Source organism: Diplotaxodon limnothrissa, linkage group LG5 (assembly GCF_057381915.1).
Source record: "Diplotaxodon limnothrissa isolate DT_005_m linkage group LG5, D_limnothrissa_male_GT1.1, whole genome shotgun sequence".
Lineage (NCBI taxonomy): Eukaryota > Metazoa > Chordata > Actinopteri > Cichliformes > Cichlidae > Diplotaxodon > Diplotaxodon limnothrissa.
In genome coordinates this window covers 23,284,054-23,305,475 of record NC_140600.1, presented here as the reverse complement: position 1 = coordinate 23,305,475, position 21,422 = coordinate 23,284,054, and the positions used below count along the sequence as shown (strand labels likewise).

Here is a 21,422-nt window from a genome sequence, read left to right as displayed (position 1 = left end):
TCACACATAAAAAACATAAAACATGGATCCATCATTGAAATGTGCGCTTGCATCATGCATTAAACTGCCGAATCGAACTGCTTATGCATGCAAGCATAGAGAAGTTTGTTTTTACAAAGTATGGCTATACAGCGGAGGAGTGCAGGTCTTTAATAAGCTGGAGGTTAAAATAAAAACAGATAGGATTTTTTCGCCTACTTAGAACTACATAACTTTTGCACAGCAGCTGCTACATGCAAAAATGATTATCCTAAATATGAAAACCTACAACAGTCAAAGAAGTGAAATTATTTCATTTAATTCGATATTTGAAGAAGAACAATATTTGCTTCAGTCACAACAAAACCATCTTTAACCTATATCAGCCTGTCATTTCATCAATTACACAAAATAAAATAGCCAACTAATACGTATACCAGTTAATACTCTGAAGAGGTCAACGAAGTTAAATATTCTTCAAATGTAAACAGAAAAAAAAAAAGAAAAAAGTAATATGTAGTAATGTGATTTTTATAAGTTAAACAAGCTCATGCTCTATATTATCCAGATATTGACTCATTGTTATCAAGATATCAGGTTCCTGTTTGGCTCGTCTGTCATCCCTGGTATTTAGTTAAACCTTTCATTTCTCTTGGACTCGTACTGCTCAAGATGACTGCTCACTTGAAACTAGGAGGTGAAGAAAAGACTGGAGGTTTATTAAAAATACAATCTGGTCCATCAGAGGAAGAAAGTAGGAGTCTAGTAGGTGAGACTGGGAAACAAGCACCTCGTGCCTCTTATATGGATCTGGTTACACTCTCATTTTCTACCATTTCTCTCTACCATTCCTACCCATCATCCTCCTGCCTTCTGTCATCCTTCTGACAGAAATCTGATTTTGAACATTTCTCAGTCTCTCATTCCCTCCACTATTCTCTCTCGTCTCTCTGGGGCCGTTCTCAGAGAGCATCCACTTATTAAACAAACATTGCATTACAGAGGAAGAAATTAGAGACTAATAAACAAACCAAAACCATGTTTACTAGTCTGTTTGACCCTTTTAAAATAATGGAATGTCATCTAATTTCCAGTATTAACCAGTTTTAGCAAAGAGCCTGGAAAGTCTTTACTGGATTGTAGCAGTTTCTGTGCACTGCTTCTCAACTGGGTTATTGAAAATGACAGATACCGAGTGACCTCTAGGGTTGAGTAGAGAGAGTAATCTGCAAACTTTGAGGCTATGCATCACTGCGAAGGGCTATGTTAACACAGTATATATGGGTGGCATAGTGGTGGTGTGGTTAGGAAGAAGGTTCCTGCTTCAAACTGAGACCCTCCTGTGCAGAGCTTGCTTATTTTCCTTGTGCGTCCATGGGTTTCCATTAAGTACTCTGGCTTCCACCCACAGTTCAAAGACGTGCACATCAGGTTAACGCGTAAGTCTAAACTGGCCATGGATGTAAAACAGTTTATGGGATGGATGCAGTGGATAACCTCTACAATAATAAGTCTATAATAACTCCAGGTTTTGTATTCGTGTCTTTTCCCTAACTCCTCCTAGACACATCGATCAATCTGGATGAAAGTATAATAAACTGTCTAAGGTGGCAGGGTTATCAATTTCTATTATTCAATAGCTTTATTGAATTTGTGTTTAGGGAATACTAATAATTTTCAGGAATTATTTTATAACATTCAAATTCTTACAAATTATATGTGTGTAGCAGCTGATCTCAAAACCAACAACATAATTGTAACTATGTTATGTGTACATTTGTTTGATGTTTATGACACTATATTGACAGCTTATATATTGATATAATTTTGAAAAAAAGAATAAGAGCAGGGTTTTGCTAGTATATGCTCAGAATATGACTTCTAGTTAAAGCACTTTGAGTGGACAGTAACAACATAAAAACACTATGTAAATGTGGCCACACTACATATTCATTTTACTGTACAGTATGTTCAGCATTAAATATTTGATTTCTTTTGTATTTATTCATCTGAACACTATAATTTTCCCCAAATTGCAAAAAACCTTCCATAATATTGCAATACAAGAGGGGATTCTCAGTTAATATAGCTCAGCTTTGGAGAGAAAGATAGAGACATCACAATGACAGAAAGAGATTTGCAGAAAATGCGAAAGGAAAAGGAGTCATCAAAAAGAGGAACATCACCACAGACAGAGGTGGAGAGGAGAAAACATGTTGGGTTGGGGCTGAATGAGCAATGCTGTTCTAGAAAGAGCAGGAGGATGGAAACAAGATGAAAGGAAGCAGTTGAATAATCCAGTAGTCAGTTAATTTTCCTGCTTCCTTCTCCCTGCACTGGAGCTGTGAAGCGAGGTCAGCTTTCCTACTGTACACAGATACCTCTTTCTTCCAATTATAATACACTCTATTCCTTCATGTGAAATTTATCATTAAAAACTGTACCCCTGAAGAAATTGCTTTATGATGAATCACTTATTGCATTGAACATTTCTTTTTGTTTCAACGGATGATTTTACAAAAGTGATCAGAAGAAATAAGCTGGTCTCATCTAAGAATTGATTTGGTGTTTAAAATTCAAATTAATACTTTGATCCTCATCTATACAATAAACCTTTATGTAAAGAGACACTGCTTCAAAGTAACAGCGAGGACATACCACTGGTTATGACACAGCTGCTGAAAGCTGGTATTATAAACCATTTGTTCGACATCCCCCTCCTCTCAGTCCATTACTAAAATATCTCTCCTACCTCTGGCCTGACGGGATCCTCTATTCCGACAACACAGATGGCTGTGAGGTCATTCAGGATGTTGTTCTCATCATCCCAGTTGGGCTCAGGATTGCTGGAAAAGTCACGATACGCCACACAGATGGTCCTCAAGCCATCACACGCCATGGGCTCAATCACTTTCTTCACCATCTCATCCTTGTCTCGTGGACGGAAAACCCTTGGCTCACCCACCTCGTTTTGGATATGGCTGCATCTGCAAACAAGGGTGTGGCGTAGGTTGAGAGGGTCATTTTAAATTATATACTGTAACATTGGTATTGTCTGTGTTTTTAGTGCTTGGAAATGAGCCAGCATTTAAAAAAGAACAAAATATATAGTCAAATCTCTCAGCCTGGCATTACTGCTTTGCTTAAATGAATACTGGTGAATCAAAAAAGGATGCACTGAGAACTGCAATGCTGTGCAAAAGAAAAGACATAGGGACTAATATGCCTTTTGTGGCAGGATACCACAATATTACAAAAAAAGAAAGTGCATTGGGGTACACACTGTAGAGAGCTCAAATGGAGGACAAACAATTTCCTCTAAAAGATTTTTAAAAAACAGCTAACACATTTCCTAAATAACTAAAGTACTGTAGCCAAAAGATAATTACATTTGATCAAGACTAAACTGATTTGCTAAACAAGTTAAATATATCAACAGACAAACTGAAAACAAACAGGTGTACTGGCATACAGCCAAATACAAATGCTGTACATCATTTACGGAAAAGCAACTGAACCATAATTAATGCAAATGTCCTTTTAGGACCTGTCAGCTTGACAAAAATGTGAATTTAACCTTTCATACATTGTATTATTGAATCTCTGTTTATATTAACTGTAACACCTATAATGTAGAAACATAAAAAATACTATTGAATTCAAGTAATTTTATGACTTTTTATTTAAAAAGTCATAAAATAAAAAGTCTTTTTATTTAACATTAACATTAAAGTCATAAAATGACTTTAATGTTAATGCTGATCAAATGCTCTTAATTAACCGCACTTGATTAAAAAGTTGTCTGGAGCATTGAGGTGCGTGTTAAACACATCTGCAATGATCTTTAAGAAGCACAGATTTATTCTTCCTTAGCAAGAAGAATCTGGATTAAACATTAATCTGGGAAAGACTACAAGCCTATTTCCAAACAATTTTTACTCCATTATTTTACAATGAGAAAGATTTGGGGTGGGGGATCAGATCCAAGATGAGACCATGCAATGCTGCAAATAGAATTTCACATTTCTCCTTCTGCATCTCAGGTTTTTCTCAAAACCACTCACTGTAATGTTACTGTAACGCCCTGCAAAATGACATGATTGTAAGACATACTGCTAGAAACTTACACTGAATGTAGTGTAAATCTGCAGAGCACCTTATTAAATTATATAACTGCAACTTCCAGGTTATTTTAAACCATTAAACCAGACTCACTTTTTGAGTACAATCTCAGAGGCTCCCTTGCTGTACATCCGGAAGCTACCGTCAGGCAGCTTTATGACAGTGCTCATCGACTTCCTGACAGAGTTGAAGGTATAGACTTTGTAAAGCTTCTCCTCTGGGATCTGGTTTCTTATTGGCTGGTAATCCCGCTTCAGGTCCAAAACTAGTCCCAGCAGGCCACACTCTGTCTTGTTGCCCACCTGCTTCGGCAGACCGCCTTCCTTATCTGGGGGCTGTAAAATGAGGGACAGGAAAAAAAAGATTTAAATGTGTTCAGTTATATTTTTAGTCTAATATTAAGTAGGCATGCTAAAAAAGAAGACCTAAGGTTTTACGCATCAGGAAATAATAAAAAATAAACTGGTCTTTAGCAAGTTTTACAATTAGATAAATGCAACCGCAGATGAACAACAAAACATGACATGTTACACCTTTCACTACTTAACAAAAACTAAGCCAAAATAAAGAATCAGTGATGTGAATAACTAAATACACACTTACTGCTTCCATAGGAACTAAGAGGAAGTCAACAAGCAGCAGCCACCAGGTGCTGCTGATCAAATGCTCTTAATTAACTGCACTTGATTAAAAAGTTGTCTGGAGCATTGAGGTGCGTGTTAAACACATCTGCAATGATCTTTAAGAAGCACAGATTTATTCTTCCTTAGCAAGAAGAATCTGGATTAAACATTAATCTGGGAAAGACTACAAGCCTATTTCCAAACAATTTTTACTCCATTATTTTACAATGAGAAAGATTTGGGGTAGGGGATCAGATCCAAGATGAGACCATGCAATGCTGCAAAAAAAACCCCCAAAAGCTACATCTTAATGCTGAAGTTCATAACAATACAATTAAAAAAAAGACTGAAGTGAATTATGACTTGTTTTGGAAGATCTTCCAGGTTTGGAAGGTCTTTTTTTTCCAAAAAGAACCTAGACGCAATTGCATCTGAACAAATCACACGACTTCTGGAACAATATACTTTGGACAGATGAGCCCAACATGAAGATATGTGGCCATAATGCACAGTGCCACTTTTGGAGAAATCCAAACACAGCATATCACCATAAATATATGATACAAGCTGTCAAGCATGGTGGTGGTGGGCTGATGATTTGGTGTTTTGCAGCCACCAGACCTGCACACTTTGTAGCCCCTGAATGAATCATGAAAGGTTTCTAGTCAATTATAAGGCCATTTTCCAGACAGCTAAAGCCTGACTGAAAGTGAGTCATAAAAGAGGACAATGACGACAGAATGACGGCAGTGATACCTTAAGAGAGCTGTGCACAGACAAATGTCTGCAAATGTCAATACAAGTTGAAGGTACTGAGTCATGGGATGTACTCAGTTTTTCACAGAACTCCATGACGTCAGAGAATTTACCCTCTTTTTTTTTCCATGACTGTACATATGGCTTTACTTTTTTTTTTTTATCTATCTGTAATTGTTATTCACTTAACTGCAACTTAAGATAATTTTACAACATTGTTACACATATTGTTTCTACCTAATCCAACACTTCGACTTTTAAATGTTCTTAGTTTGCGTTTCCTCATAGGGTAAATGAAAATAATCCTGCCACAGAGAGTAAGTTTTCAGTGTAATATATTTCATACACTCATGTGATCTATTCACTGAATGAGATTCTCTCTCCTTCAGCTCAGTGCAACCAGTGTAATGCTTGAAATAGCTGCTGGTGATAATTAACCAGCTAGCAGGTGAAAGGGTCACTTTGTGTGGGAGGGCAGAAGATGAGATAGATGGAATCAGGTTTAGATCGTCTTATTTCAGGCACACAGCTCAACCCTGTGAAATCTGTAATTGTATACTTGGAACCATGTATTGCTCTGGTTCAGTGAACATGTCAGTGGATAGACATAGCACGTAATATCATTTTCTACCTAACATATGCAAGTATGGTTGGAAATGTGTTGTGATAGGCTCATAAGTACTCTGTGTTTTAGGTGTGCATCCAGTGTTTTGGGTTTATTAGCAGCCATTAGGAGTCATTACTATTGCCAGTTGTGTGTGTGTAAGTTTGTGTGTGATACAGTATCTGTGCAGGTGGCTACAGTACATGTGTGCCACCATGTACACACTCACGCTACAAGCAAGAGTGCGAATGTTTGTGCATGTGGTCAGCTTGTCAAAGGCCCAGCGTTGCCATGGTAACATTGGGCAAAAGAACAAGAAGAACACGAAGAGACTTGGGAAAAGAGAGGGTGCACTCTCGACCACTTGGGGATTCTTACTCCTTGGCTCCATTCCTCTTTCATGATTTTCCCTCATTTCATGTCACACATATCCTCAAATCCTTCTGCGTTTCTTTTCCCAGCCCCCATTCATTAACATTTCCAGAGCTTTTTTCTATTTAGGAAGAAATAACGCATGTACAGAAACTACCTGTCACTATGACAGGATAAATCTCACTATAGTCAATATCTTAGTAAGTAAAGGGCCAAACAACGCATGAAAAAACAAAGGAAGAGCATTCCAGTCCAAAGTCACAGAACCTCAGGGACCTGCCAGGGACATATGAGTGCAGACGCCCTCTGGTGTAACCTGGTGCCTGTCCATGAAAAGCTCTCCATGTCAGTAAAAGAATCTTAAACTGCACTCTGAAATAAACCGGAAGCCAGTGCAGCTGCGTCAAAATTTGAGTCACACGTGGAAACTCTGAGGATTTTATCAGAAGTCTGTCAGCAACATACTGAACAACCGTTCTAGGGAGGTTTTGGTAAGACTTGTGTATAGTGCACCGCAGCAATCCAATCGCAATGAAACAAAAGCATGTATCTTACAGAGACTCATATGTTCAGACACATCTCAGGAGCGATCCCTGCTGTTATTATTCATAACACGCCTCTTCAAATCTGCACATCCTCTCAACCCTATTTACATTTGACTAAAATATAAAAACATAAAACTAAATTAAAAAGCTGTTAACCTTCACTCTTAAAAAAATAGTGTGCTCAGATAATGTTAGGAAATAATGAAAAATGACTATTTACTGTATCACTGATTTTCTAGAAAGAAGTCAGACAAATAGATTATCATAGTAGTTGCAACTCATTTTTTAAATTTTACTTTATTTCGCTGTTTCAATTGACTAAGAAAAAAAGTAAAGGTAAATAATAATTTTGTGGTAATAAATTATATTGGCTGTATACATGTTGAAAAACACAGTTAATCATATCTGGGAATACAGTTCATTTTGGATCCCTATTAGCTGGCACTGAGCTGACAGCTAGTCTCCCCGGAATGTTTGCTACATAGTACCTACAGTATGTTTGACACCTACACTCACTGCTACAGAACAGCTTGTCGGGTACACTGTCTTCTTACACGCACGCACACACAGCAGCATGTAGCAACCGCATTGAAAATAATGCTTCTACCTTGGTTGCTTGATCAGCAGACACCTTCAGCTTGAGCTATTTGCTCCAAAATAGATTGACTGCAGGCTGTTCTGCGTTAAACAAGCCTGCGGCCGGGATTAGATTTCAAAGGACAGCTTGGCATTTTGACGATTTGTATTTGCCTTTATTACTGTTTTCTTCACTTGGTCCTTGTCACAGCGTGTTCATAAAGATTCTGTGTTGGCACTATAGTTAATAACGTTGACGATGCACTCCATTTAAAGCTGTCCACATGCTAACGAGGCTTTGATAGAATTCTGATTAACTGCTTTGATATCCTTTTTAAGGTTAATGATGCACAAAAGGCCTAAGAAGAGAAAAGTATGTGGAGTGAAAATACTAGGAGGGCACTTTCCTCGTTTCACCAGTTCTTCCTTATGTGAAACAGCATGGTGGTGCTGCGAAATAGCACCGGTGACTCCCAGCAAGAAGGTCCTGAGTTTCAATCCACCAACTGGGGTCTGACTCAGGATACTCTGTTTTCTCCCACAATCCAAGGATATGCATGTTAGATTAACTGGTGATTTGAAATTGGTGTAAATGTGACCTGGGCAGGCTGCAGCCCAACCACAACCCTGAATTGGATATGTTAATGGATTTCCTTATCTAAACAGAAGTCTAAATAAAGAGGTTGATTTGCAGGTTTTGAAATAATTTAAGGTAAATTTGTGATTTTAGGCTAAACAACTGACTAGAATTTACCTTTATCACATCAAATGCTTTTAAAAAATTTATGCCACTGCCGCTATCAGAATTGGTACTAAAATGATTACCAAAATCAATTTTTTTGTTTCTGTAACGGTTAACCCACCAGCACGTGCAAGCCTTTTAATCAACACACAAAAACACATTATTATTGTTTGATTAAGATGCCAAATTACAGTCATTTACTTGCATATAAAAATTTGTTTTAATGGTTGAATTAATTTCTGACTTCTTGTGCCAGCTCAAATTTGGGTATAAAAAATGTGAATTCAGTCATTTTCAGTTTTTGACAGATTTTTAAAACATTTGTGTTGTCTCGTTTTTATGGCAGGGGTCCTAATAAATTTGTTAAGCACTGTATCTGCTATCAATATTTGCTTTAGAGGCTCATATTTTGAGCTCAATATTTCTGACCTTCTTGACTATCGAATATTGGATATTGATTAATTCAGGCTGAGGCATTTTTTTTTACTTATCCTTGCAGCTGTTGAGAGCCAGTGGACCCAGCTGAAAAAGTCGTCTAAAATCTCATTAATCATTAAAACCCAATCAGAAGACTGGCCCATCCTCACCTAGTAATTTGACATATCTGGTTTTTATCTAGCTGTATGTCTCACAGACACAGACAAGAGCATAAATACTTTATACAGAGTTTATGGTAAATAACAGAATTAATGCCTTTTACTAATGACCAATGATTATATCAGGAAGACACTGCCTGTCATTGGCAAATGAGGAGATGGAACAAATGGCCTCATCTGCCCTGTCTGCTAAGTGTTTGGTAGAATAGGCTCCCAGCCAGAAGACCAAATCAAGTTAAACCTCTAAAATGAAAATGACTGAACAAAATGACCAAAATGAGAAACGCACAGTGTATAAAAAATAAATGGTAACTTTTAGATCAACTAAATCATACAGAAAACAGTCACTACTCCATTTAAATGTTGTGTAATGGCTGCCTTCATAGTCCATCCACCCATCCATCCATCAATCCAAATACAGTATATTAGAGCAGTAAATACTTAACCATGTTTGTTAATTTAAATGACAGCTATTTCAACTTCAGCTTAGCTACTGGCACAACTCCTGTTCCAGCAGAAGAGTATTGCGGAGAATAAAAGGAATTTACAGCTACCTCAATAACAAAACAAGACAGCAGGAAAAGCAGTGAGTAAACAGATAATAAACAGAAGACAGCCACAAACACCGCTGCCTTGTATTCTCAGAGATTCCGCAGAGGTTTAGCTTGACGTCGGTTTCTACGAACAAGGACGCTTTCTGGCATGGGATGCCCAGTGTTGGCATGACGAGACAACTGTTGGCACACCCTGGCCTGGACATGGCTAACGACCAGCTGCCCTCTCCCTAGTCCTTGGGTGTTCCTGCAGGCAAGGACATATGCCAGAGGGAGTGCTGGCAACTTTACTTCCTTTTCCACCTGGGGCTCTCCTTAATCCAGCCCTCCTGCTCCTTCCAACTCCCTTATCATGCTCTCTCTGCAATCTTTTCCTACTTTAGTTACACCGCCTTTATTTCACCGACCCCCCCATTTTTTATTCACACTCTAGTCCTATCCTGCTTTGTTGTTTTGGATGACTTTCTGTTCTCATTTTATGCTGTCCCAGTCTCTTACAAGGTGCTCCACCTCCTCAGCCCACGCCTTCTTTTTTCTCTTTTCTTTTTTTCTTTTCTCTTTGCATGTAGGAGTAGATGATATCCTTGCTCGCTGCATGACTCTAACAGCCAACTGGGCTAAGGCCTGGAGGAGTGCTGGGGGGGCAGTAACACAGTCTTCCAGGGCATGATGAGGACACTTGTCACGCGAGTGTCTTTTCTCTTGTGTTTCCCTTTCTTTTTCCATCCTGATTTGCATGTATCCTTACTTTGCATTTCACTGCCTCTTCTCTACATATTGAATCCCCCTCTCTCCATATTCGTTTCTCCGTCTCATTATATTCTTTACTTGCCTCTCTACTGCAGATTTCTGACTACTGCAAAAGCACAAGGCAGTCATAATACACAGAATCAGCATCTAGTAAATATACTTTACTACTGACCCTACACCCACCACCAATACTAATAAAACCGATACTACTACAACTAATAATAATAATAATGAACAGTGTGCCTTCTTCCACAGTCTCTTTTGTCCTCTCTTCCTCCCCTTACCCAGAACCAGTTGTCGCAGATGGCTGCCCCTCCCTAAACCTGGTTCTTAACAGTTTCTTCCTGTTAAAAGGGAGTTTTCCTTCCCACTGTCGCCAAGTACTTGCTCATTGGGGAACATCTGATTGTTTGGGTTTTCTCTGCATTATTGTAAATGGCCTGCATTTGTATAGCGCTTTTCTAGTCCCTAAGGACCCCAAAGCGCTTTACACTACATTCAGTCATTCACCCATTCACACACACATTCACACACACATTCACACACTGGCGATGGCAAGCTACATTGTAGCCACAGGGTCTTTACCTTACAATATGAAGTGCCTTGAGGTGATGGCTGTTGCGATTTGGTGCTATATAAATAAAATTGAATTGAATATTAACAGGTAATTGTGCCCTGAAATTTGCCTTGACATAGTTTGATTTCTGTTGATGCACATGCAATCATGTGTTTCAATCATGTGTTTCTCAGACTGATAACATTCCAAATATGGACTCTTGTATTACCCCGGGCATTGGCTTTGATGAGTGATTGGCAGTTTATTAATTAGATTGTTTCAGTCGAATCACTGGCAAAATTCTTTGTCAACATGCTGTAACAAATACAAAAAAATATTCATGATTCACACGGGATATCTGGCCGTCTTTTTGGCAAGTAAACCGTGCTATGTTGTTGTTGTTACTGCTATATATTATACAACAATTACTATACAAATTGATGCAACTTGATAAAATATCATTGGTTTTACTGCAATTTGCCTTACGTTTGACTCTTCTAAGTATTCAATTGATGCTGCTCTCCTAAAAACTAAAATTAAATATATTATGTAAAGTGACATAGAAATACAGTGCCATGCCCGTGAAACATCAAAACACTGTCATTCTAATGTGATGACAAATCCCGTCACTGTCATCTCAGCAGCACTGTCAAGTAAATGCTGAGAAGAGAAGAGAAGAGAAGAGAAGAGAAGAGAAGAGAAGAGAAGAGAAGAGAAGAGAAGAGAAGAGAAGAGAAGAGAAGAGAAGAGAAGAGAAGAGAAGAGAAGAGAAGAGAAGAGAAGAGAAGTCTGTTGGCCATAGTTGTGCTGTGTATCTGTCTTCTCAGTTTCCCAAAATATTCCAAACATAAGAGGCTGGGTGCTTCAAGCTAAAGACATCCAAAATACTCTCCCTTCCTTTTGCGCAAACAAGCATGCAAGCATGCAATGTCCAGATGACACAAGTACTGTGAGCAACAGCTAATTATATCAAGATATCACCACTTACTAGAGAACAAGAAGAAGAAAGTTCATTTTAATTACAAACTGTTTGTTGTAGAGCGACAAGTAGACATAAACTGAATATTGTTTTTCTAAAATCTACAAATCAGCAGACACATTCTGTTGAATAAATTTATAGGAACATTGCCAACCCTTTTACGTGACATTTGTTCTCCAACATATACTTCAGAGTTTTATTTCTGTCCTCTTTTTGTTTGTACGGGAGCATTATCTACCTCTCTTGTCCCTGACCGGAATAATGACCTGAGCAGGTGGTTGAAGCTACATGAAACTGAGCTCCCAGGACACTCACACAACCATGCTAAACACACACCACTGTGCTGCGCGAATAAACACCTGTGATCTCAATACCTCCTACAATGTCACTATCCCTGAAATGACAGATGTGTGTGTCATATATATGTATGCCCCTTCACAAGTGTCTACACACAGCCTTCCTGTACATTACAGACTATGTTAATATTTCAAACACCTAATGAAAAACTAAAAGAACAAAAGGTAAAGGACAAAAAGAAAATTCCAGTCCTTTGCAGGTATTGCCACTATGATGCATGTTCTTGGAAATGACGTTTGTGTATTGATGTCATTGCCCGCAAGAGACATCCAAGGCAACCAAGATGTATTTACAGTATGCATTAATGAATACTTTGAAAACATGAATGCAAGCCAGATCAATGAGCATGTGCGACTGTCCATGTGCAGGGTTTCATTGTGTAAGTGCGTACGAACTTCCTCCCTTGAGTAAGAGGCTTTTCCACTTTATACAGCAATCTGTATGTGCTGACAGATGAACCAGAGCTATACCAGTAGCTGTATTATGACGCCAGAGAGGCAATAGGGGGACTGATATGAGTATCAAAGCCTGCCTCTTTGCCTTTGTGTGGTGGCCATCAAAGACTTCCATAGCTATCCTGGCTTCCCACAGGATTGGCCTCTTATATAAGAACACACCAGCCAGCATACTGCAGGCCTGGAGTGGTGCTGAGGGAGTGGGGGCGGCTGGGGGAGGCAAAGAAGGATGGACTAAATATTCCTCAGAAAAGCTTCCTGCTGTATCTTGCTTTGTGAATTCACTTCATTCCTTAATTACATTGTACTTCACACCATACTTTATCTTTCCTTTTATTCATTCTCAAATAACACAACATATGTTATTTTTATACTATTTATATGTTATATTCTGTACTATAATTGTACATTTATATACCGTGCATTTGTCTAAGTCTACATAAAGATATAGATGTATAAATGTAGTCTTAGCTACAGTAAGTTGTAGGCAGACAGACGATCCTGTATTTACACAAGCTGGCAAGTTACGAACTTAAAGGTATGTAAGTTAGTATCATTAAGTTTAATTTGTCTTTCAATGCGTGAGGTCACGTCTTGCGAATGAAAAGATCTGGAAAGAAGTAAATGTACTGCTTAATCCCCAGTGTATAAGCTGTGCTCTGCCAGTGCTTAATTCCATTGAGCTAAGCAGCTATAGAAGTACAATAGCCTGATCTAATGCTGCAAAGCATTTCTCCAGATTTTTCTAAGGGATAACATCTTGTAACTGTGGTACATCTTAGTAGAAATATGCTGTGGGAAAAGGAAACTAAGTCAACCTCACTCTCATTGTTTACTACTGTATGTGACAAGAAATATTCACCCGCATTTGAAGACTTGCTGTTTCCCCCCCCCTCTTAGTTACTGTGACAGGATTGAGGTCTCAGTCTCCTCTTAAGTTTGTTTGTTTTTTTGTCTGGTCTGCCTGCTTTGGCCTTTCTTGCCCATTTACTGTACTGTAATTTGCATGACCCACTAGTGCATCTTCCACAATGTATCAAGTATACTCATCCTAAATTGTAGTTATATGCAAAGCTATGAGAAAATATGCAATCCTCTCATGTGAGGGCTTTTAATTAATCATGGTTTTTTTTTCAGAGTGGTAATCACAATTCTAGCAAATATTGACAGGTTTGGACTAATTTACCTCATCAGTTTGTGCTGAAAGAAAACAAACCGTAATCTGTTCAGAACACACAGTATTAAACTGGAACCACAAGAATGTCCTGTTCCTATGTAATTGAAAGTTTTTCTAAAACTAAAGCTCCATTACATTTGACAGTGATTATAAAAAAACACACACACACAAACAAACAGTTAACAATGTCAAAAACTTTACAGTGCTTAAAATTGGAAATGACCTGATTTTGATTCAGTCTAACTCAGTCTCAAGCCTGCTTAGATTACGCTTAAGTGGTCTTAATTACAACACAGGTTTGGGTCCTGGTCAAATGCAGTATCATTATTTGGTATTTGAGAAGTGGAGTTAATGTGGAAATGTAATACTTACTGAGCAAATCAAAGGACCATTTATATACTGAGTGCAGATTGAAATGCAGCCTGTGGCTGTGACAAAAAAGAAATATTCATTTGCCATTTGCACACGAGTGACATCTCATTCTTACTCTGTAGGATTTAATATAATGTTGGCCCACCCTTTGCTGCTATAACAACTTCAACTCTTCTGGGAAGGATTTCCACAAGGTTTCAGAGTGCATTTATGGGAATTTTTGATCATTTTTCCAGAAGAGCATTTGTGAGGTCAGACAGTGATGTTGGATAAGAAGGCCTGGCTCGCTGTCTCAAATCCCAAAGGTGCTTTATGGGGTTGAGGTCAAGACTTTGCGCTGGCCAAACTTGCTCCTCTATGTCTTTATGGACCTTGCTTTGTGCACTGGTGTTGAAACAGGAAGGGACCTTCCTCAAACTGTTCCCAATAATAAGTTGGAGGATGAAATTGTCCAAAATATCTTGGTATGCTGAAACTTTAAGATGATCTCTGGAACTAAGGGGTCGACCCCATCTCCTGAAAAACATCCCCACACCATAATCCCCTCTCCACCAAACTTTATACTTGGAACAATGCCGTCAGACAAGTACTGCTCTTCTGGCAACTGCCAAACCCAGACACATCTGTAGTATTACCAGACAGAGAAACTTGATTCGTCACTCCAGAGAACCAATCCCACCAGACCCTTTGCATTGGGCTTGATGATGTGAGGCTTGGATGCAGCTTCTCGCCATGGAAACACATTCCATAAAGCTCTCTACGCAATGTTCTTGAGCTAATCTGAAGGCTACATGAGGTTTGAAGGTTTGTAGTGACTGACTCTGCAGAAAGTTGGTGACCATCCACTGATCCATTTTACATGGTCTACCACTTCATGGTTGGGTCACTGTCATTCCCAATCTCCTCCACTTTGTTATAATACCACTAACAGCTGACTATTTAGTAGCGAGGAAATTTAATGCCTAGACTTGTTGCTCAGGTGGCATCCCATCACAGTAACATGCTGGAATTCACTGATATACTGAGAGCGACCCATTCCTTCACTTTGTAGAAGCAGTCTGCATGGCCAGGTGATTGGTTTTATACACCTGTGACCATGGAAGTGATTGTATCACCTGAATTCAACAACTTGGATGGATGAGTGAATACTTTTGGCAATATAGTTCAATACTGTAAACTAGTATTAAAGGGACACAAGCAGATCTCTGTACTACTTGGCATTATGATAAGAAGGGTAATTGTATGGCAAAAATGACTGAATTCAATCTACTGTCTATCAGTAAATTTTACAAATAAAAAAAATGAAAAGTTGAAATGATAGTAGACACAGGTGACCAACCAAAATCATTCTGGTAGCATGTTTTGCACTCAAAGCTATCTTTGCAAAAGATCTACGCAGTTTTTTAGAGCTATCTAAATAAATTGTAAGAGAGATAACCATTTATTATCAACGCTCTAAGAGACGGAAAAATGCACATGTAGAAACTATACTCTAAAATAAGTTTTTAAAAACATTTTCCCCCCCTCTAAGGTTTATACCTAAAGTTTCACAGCATTAAAGGCTCATTATTGAGTAAATCCTTAGTACAGCCAGGCAGCATCTGTGCTTAATCACTTGAACAAATGCTATAACTCCCATTAGTACACCTACCTTCATCTTTAATTTAATAATGAAACTCCATTGTGTGTTCACGTGATCAAAAACATGACTGCCACATATGTTTACTGGTTCAGTTTTTGATCGGTTCTTTGGGTAGCAGGGGAAGGACAAACACTAGCTTTAATGTTGCAAAATTCTCTCATAGATTTCCATTCAGGACCCATGTCCCTGCACTTACAATGTCTCCGAAAGTGAAAGCACAGTATTTGTGCCTTGAAAGGTAGGAAGTGAAATCTGTTGGATTCTTCGTTCATAGATGTCCTAATTGCTCAGCTCACTGTTCCATAAGGGCATTTGTCAGTTGGTCAACCATCAATGAATAGACTCTACAGGAGTTTACAAGGATGGTGACAAATAGATCGGCACAAACAGTGTGTGTGTGTGTGTGTGTGTGTCTGTGTGTGTGTGTGTGTGTGTGTGTGTGTGTGTGTGTGTGTGTGTCTGTGTGTCTGTGTGTCTGTGTGCAGGTGAGTCTACATGCCAGGAAATGGATTACTCAGGCATGTTGTTCCAACAGGCTGAAGACATGCTAATCTTGGCAATCATTGCTTTTAGATTGTTTAACCAAGCGCTTTATCATGCAAATAATGTTTCAGACCTGTGTCCTGGACAAGATTTCCATGCAGACTAGTCACATTTTCTGTGATTAGAATACGAAACAGCATGAGTGTGTTTCTCCATATATCTATGTATTTCTTATTGAATGCAGGTCTAATTGGCTTAGAGAAAATGTCTCCTTGCTGCATTCACTATAGACAGGAGAACATCTCCAGCACTTAGACAGATTGGATTCAATTACAGTCTGCTATGCTCTGAATATCAGATAAGACAAAATTACACAACCGTTCTCAAGGTGACAAGTTGAGTGAATGCCTAATGAATCTAAAGCAGCAGCCAAGGACACTGCCTGCCTGCTTAGCCAAAAAGAAAGCACTGCAGAGCTGTCTCGCTGTTTCAGGGTTGCTCCCATCATATGGTGTCACTGTTTACACAGAGTAAGCTGAAATCTAAGAAGCTAACCCAGGATAATATAGGTTTATCTTCTCTGAGTGTAGTACAGTACAATAGCCCAAATATTGGTTCACGGAGAGCATCAAGCATGAATTGGTATATAAAAGTGACAGATAAGTTATTCAAATATTCACTTAACTTTATACTTATACATTAACTGTGTTCTCTAAGACTTACCAGTATCTTTGTGGTATAGGCGCTGTTAATTGAGATGGAATTGACAAGTAAATCCAATGACTTGGGTGGCAGGACTCCAGGATCTGGTATCTCTTTGTAATGTACATCACCAACGTATAACTGCACAGCTGTCATGCGGTTGGTGGTTAGCGTGCCTGTCTTGTCAGAACAGATGGCTGTAGCGTTGCCCATTGTTTCACATGCATCCAAGTGACGCACCAGGTTGTTGTCTTTCATCATTTTCTGTTGGTAGAAAACAATGTGGTCCATTTTAAAGTATTTTTTTTCAATAAAGTGCCTATCCCGAGCCTCACACTGCTTAACTTTCAGTGGCAAAAATGGCCACCGTACATGTCGGTACATATAACATTTTAATTTGATTCATGTCATTCAAAAAAAATGTAATTCTTTGCACAGTCAGACTTAATTGAATTATTTACATATTTGCCGCTGTGAATAAAATAAGCACATTAACACAGCTGGGAGAATTAATTGCCCTGAATCCTCAAGTATGCATGTAAGTCTCATCTCTGTGAAAGGTGCACACATTTGCATATGCAAAGACAAAGAAAAACAACAATATCTAACTACATAACAAATCTATTAATGACAAATGTGAGACCATGGAGTCTTACAATGCTTAAAAGTTACCTTACCTTAACAGAATAAGCCAAGGAGATGGTGACAGCCAGCGGCAGTCCCTCTGGGACAGCCACCACCAAAACAGTTACACCAATGATGAAGAACTTGACAAAGTACTGGATGTAGATAGGAGTGCACTCAGGCATCCAAGGGTGCTTCTGCATCACAAAGTTGTCAATGGCAAAGTACAGGACCAGGATGATGACTGTAATGGCTGACATGAGCAAACCTGGTGAAAAGTACGGCGAGTATTAGCTGAGGAAAGGAATGGCAAAGTGAGGCATGTAATCAAACAAAACTATAGAGGGGAACAGTTTGATACAGGAGTCTAAGCAGAGAATCGCTTTTCTACACTTTACTGATGACTGTGGACAAATCCGGTTACTCAGTTTGCTTACTCGATCCATCAGTGCGGCATGTGGTGAGCAGCTCAAGTCCTTCCTAGTGCCAAGCGCTTTATGATGACTCCACAGAGAATGGCCACACACGGGACTTAACTCAGTGTGTTGTTGCTGTGAGTTGCCTAAAATCTGAGTTGACTAAATTCATAGATAAAATAATTTATCAAAGGAATAATATATGTTATATTAATGTGTATCAGTGTCAGGAAAACTCTGACTGATCAGTGAGGTCTAGCTAGGTGAGCAAGCTACCCTCCCTTTTCCAGTGCTCAATTTTCACTCAGTAATCACTGTTAAGCTAAACTCTGTGTGGCAAACACATAGTGAAACACAGGTTTGACAGCCAAAGCACCTTATTGCCAGATCTGACAAGCTGTTATTGCCAGGAACTAAAAGGGTGGTTCCAAAATCTATGACATTTTTATTACTTTAAACTGCCTGCTGCTGAAAAAAACTGAAATGATAAATATGCTGGTTAAGATGAATTACCTGAATGCAGGAACTGCAAGATGATAAATGTTCAAAAAACAAAAAAGCTAGGGTAGGAAAAAGCTGTAACTTAAACCTAACTGAATAATGGAGATGGATTTCATTCATGCACCTATGGGAGGGGAACGTAATTATGTTGTAGGAGTTGTAATTTTTCCAACTTTAATAAACTTTTTTTTTATTCTGGTACACTAACTCAGCTGAGTCACAGTTTTAAAAAAAAAGTCTATATTGCAATTACAGCATTTCATGCTGCTTACACTCAGAAATATTTATGCTGAAAATGCTGACTTTAAGTAATTTGATTGCATGAAAAATCTCCATGCAATTTAGTTACATGAGTAAAATGTAAAACAATAATTTTAATTTGGTCAAATCTGGTCAAAATAAATTAACTTGACTGGTAAACACTGATGTTATACCAAACAGATTTCCCTTAATGAAAATGGAATTTTCCATAATGACAGTTATACGAATAAATAAACCTTTAACTTTATATATTTCAGTTGCATTTTACTCAAACTTATTGCTTCATATTTATGAGGGTTGAGAACATTTTTTAAGTGTTGTGGATCCCTTCAGCCCTTCAGCCCTCCAGCCTAGCCTTGGCTACTGGTTCTTTAATTCCCCCATTCCTAAAAGAACATTTACTTATGATTGGTCAATACTGGGAATCATACTGAGGCGTGGTATGCCCTGTTTGTCAGCATAAACATTTAATGAAATAAATAAAAACAGTTGGATGACTCCATTTGGTACACCGTTTGTCCTCATTGCCTGCTTGGGCTGACATAATATTTTCATGACTGATACATCTAATATATCTTTATCAAAACGAGCCCCTTTTAATAGGCATGTGCTGAAAAGCTTACTGAAGTGGAAAATGTATGCTGTCAGAAACATTGATGGTATCATAGCTGGTAAAACTGTATTCCTGAGAACTGTATATCTCCATGCATAGTTGACTTTTTGTATGTTGGAGTACATTAAAAGCTTATAATACTAATTATATGGTGCTTGTCATGCAAGAACATATACATAAATTGATCAAGAAAACCACAGTTTTGGGGCAGCTTGTCGCAAACATAATTAAGAGCATTGGATCATTTTCTATGTACTGAAGGCTGTGCATTTGGCTCACATATTTATATATGTTTACATGCTTATCTCATTATTATAAACTTTGGGCATGTTTTAATGGCCATAACTATCTAATTATGAAAGTTAAATGTTAATAAAAGCAACTATTTGCAGTCTTTATTCTTTCTCAGCTTGTTAAAGGAGGACAGCTAATAGCTACATTTTGGGTGTGGCTTTTTAAGACACACAGATGCTGAAGTTCCAGTATTTTCCCCAATATGCCACATGATCTTACAAGCACTGCTTGTATGCTAATCCATCCTTGGTATTTCACTGTTCTGACACAGTGTCCTCATTCCATCACTCAGGCCAACAGTTTGATGTAACAGCACACTGTAGAAACAGGGACTTCTTGAAGCTGTAAACCTTCAACTCTTTACAAGGAGAAATAAGAACTAGAGCACACTGGAAGCTCTGTTTACTTAACTTCCTAAACAGCTTTTAAGGACAGAAGCACCATTTGTACACTCAAGCTTTCGAGGCCTGTATGTTATCAACATAATTAATACTTCCCAACAATCTGCCCACTTGTGGATTACCTTTGCACTGCAGGCAGTAACAGATTTGAATCCCTACTCAAAATGGCTGGCCCAATATAGTGAGCTGATTGTGTAAAGGGAAATCTCACTTATTTTGATGAAGCTGGAACTAAAACATTTATGCAGTCACTTGTTACCCAAGCAGGCCTGTCGTGGTATATGAATGTCTGGGAGAAAAATCAAACAGTTATTTAAAAACAGGTATTATTTGGTGCACTAAAGGTTAAAGATTTCTGAGAAAACGCGGCAGATTAAGAAAAGCAAATTACGATATTCACACTGGTCCTGTTTTCTCGATGTGTTACCTTCATTTGAAAGGACTCACATGCTGCAAATGTGCCTCACATCAGCTCCTCAGTGGCCTAAACCCTACCCTAAATTATATTAGAAACAACATTTTATGATATTGTGTGTAACATTGCAAAACTGGGCGACCAGCATGACAAAATCTCTGTTTCTACTAGTACAATGATTCAGCAGTTTCTCAAGGGCAGAGGGGAAAAACAAAACAAAACACTGAACACACTCTTCCAGAGCTCTGTAATTTAGATACCTTAGGTTTCTTCTAAACTCCTTTGATTGCTTCAAACAAATAAAAAGCAGTCTTATCTGTGCAACTTTGATGGACAGGATGATGGTTTAGTGCCTCTTTTTTCCCCGGATCTATCTGCGTGACTGAATGATAGACTTGTCTGTGTGCAATTTGTTGTACCTGCTTTGCCAATCTGGACAGCCAGTTTGGTCAGCTTCCCTTGCAGCACAGACTTCTCTTTCTTCGGAGCTGACACTTTCTTCCTCTCTTTCTCATCAGCCTCTCCGCCTTCAGCACTCTTTAGAGGCTGCATCTCCATGGCAGCTGCTCCATCCTGCTTCTTCACTGTAAACACAACAATAAAAAAACAACAAAAAACAGACAGCACCAGTGTTAGATAAGGAGATTAGACCAATAAAATGAGGAGGAAGAGGGACTTCACTTAACACCCAGGTGTGCTACTCGCACCAGTACCATTCGGCACAGGCAAACAGTTTAGACTTAAAACCAAGAAAAAATAACTACATCCAATGACATTTTGCTTGGCTCTGACCATCTTACTGTATGATGTGTAAGAAAACTAAAACATGTTGCACTTTTATAGCATATAACATAGTATAAGAGACACACTTATTCTTCCCATCGTTCATCAAAAAAACATATTTACCGTAAATTATTCATACATTAACTATCTTAAAATCTAGACCTTCAGAGTA

At 38.5% G+C, this 21,422-nt stretch overlaps 1 protein-coding gene across 5 annotated transcripts in view; it reads right to left on the bottom strand.

The window, feature by feature from the left end:
- atp2b2 (ATPase plasma membrane Ca2+ transporting 2) overlaps positions 1 to 21,422 on the bottom strand; it is a 70,613-nt gene that overhangs the window by 9,944 nt on the left and 39,247 nt on the right. For 4 of the 5 annotated variants that reach the window (XM_085354289.1, XM_085354290.1, XM_085354288.1 and 1 more), the window contains 5 exons: positions 20,887 to 21,051; positions 17,620 to 17,834; positions 16,964 to 17,206; positions 4,195 to 4,436; positions 2,732 to 2,966 (listed from right to left, as the gene is read on the bottom strand). In XM_085354289.1, coding sequence (XP_085210415.1) covers positions 2,732 to 2,966; positions 4,195 to 4,436; positions 16,964 to 17,206; positions 17,620 to 17,834; positions 20,887 to 21,051 — 1,100 coding nt within the window. Of the gene's footprint in view, positions 1 to 2,731; positions 2,967 to 4,194; positions 4,437 to 16,963; positions 17,207 to 17,619; positions 17,835 to 20,886; positions 21,052 to 21,334; positions 21,342 to 21,422 lie in introns of all 5 variants that reach the window. The other variant, XM_085354292.1, reaches the window with a different exon arrangement.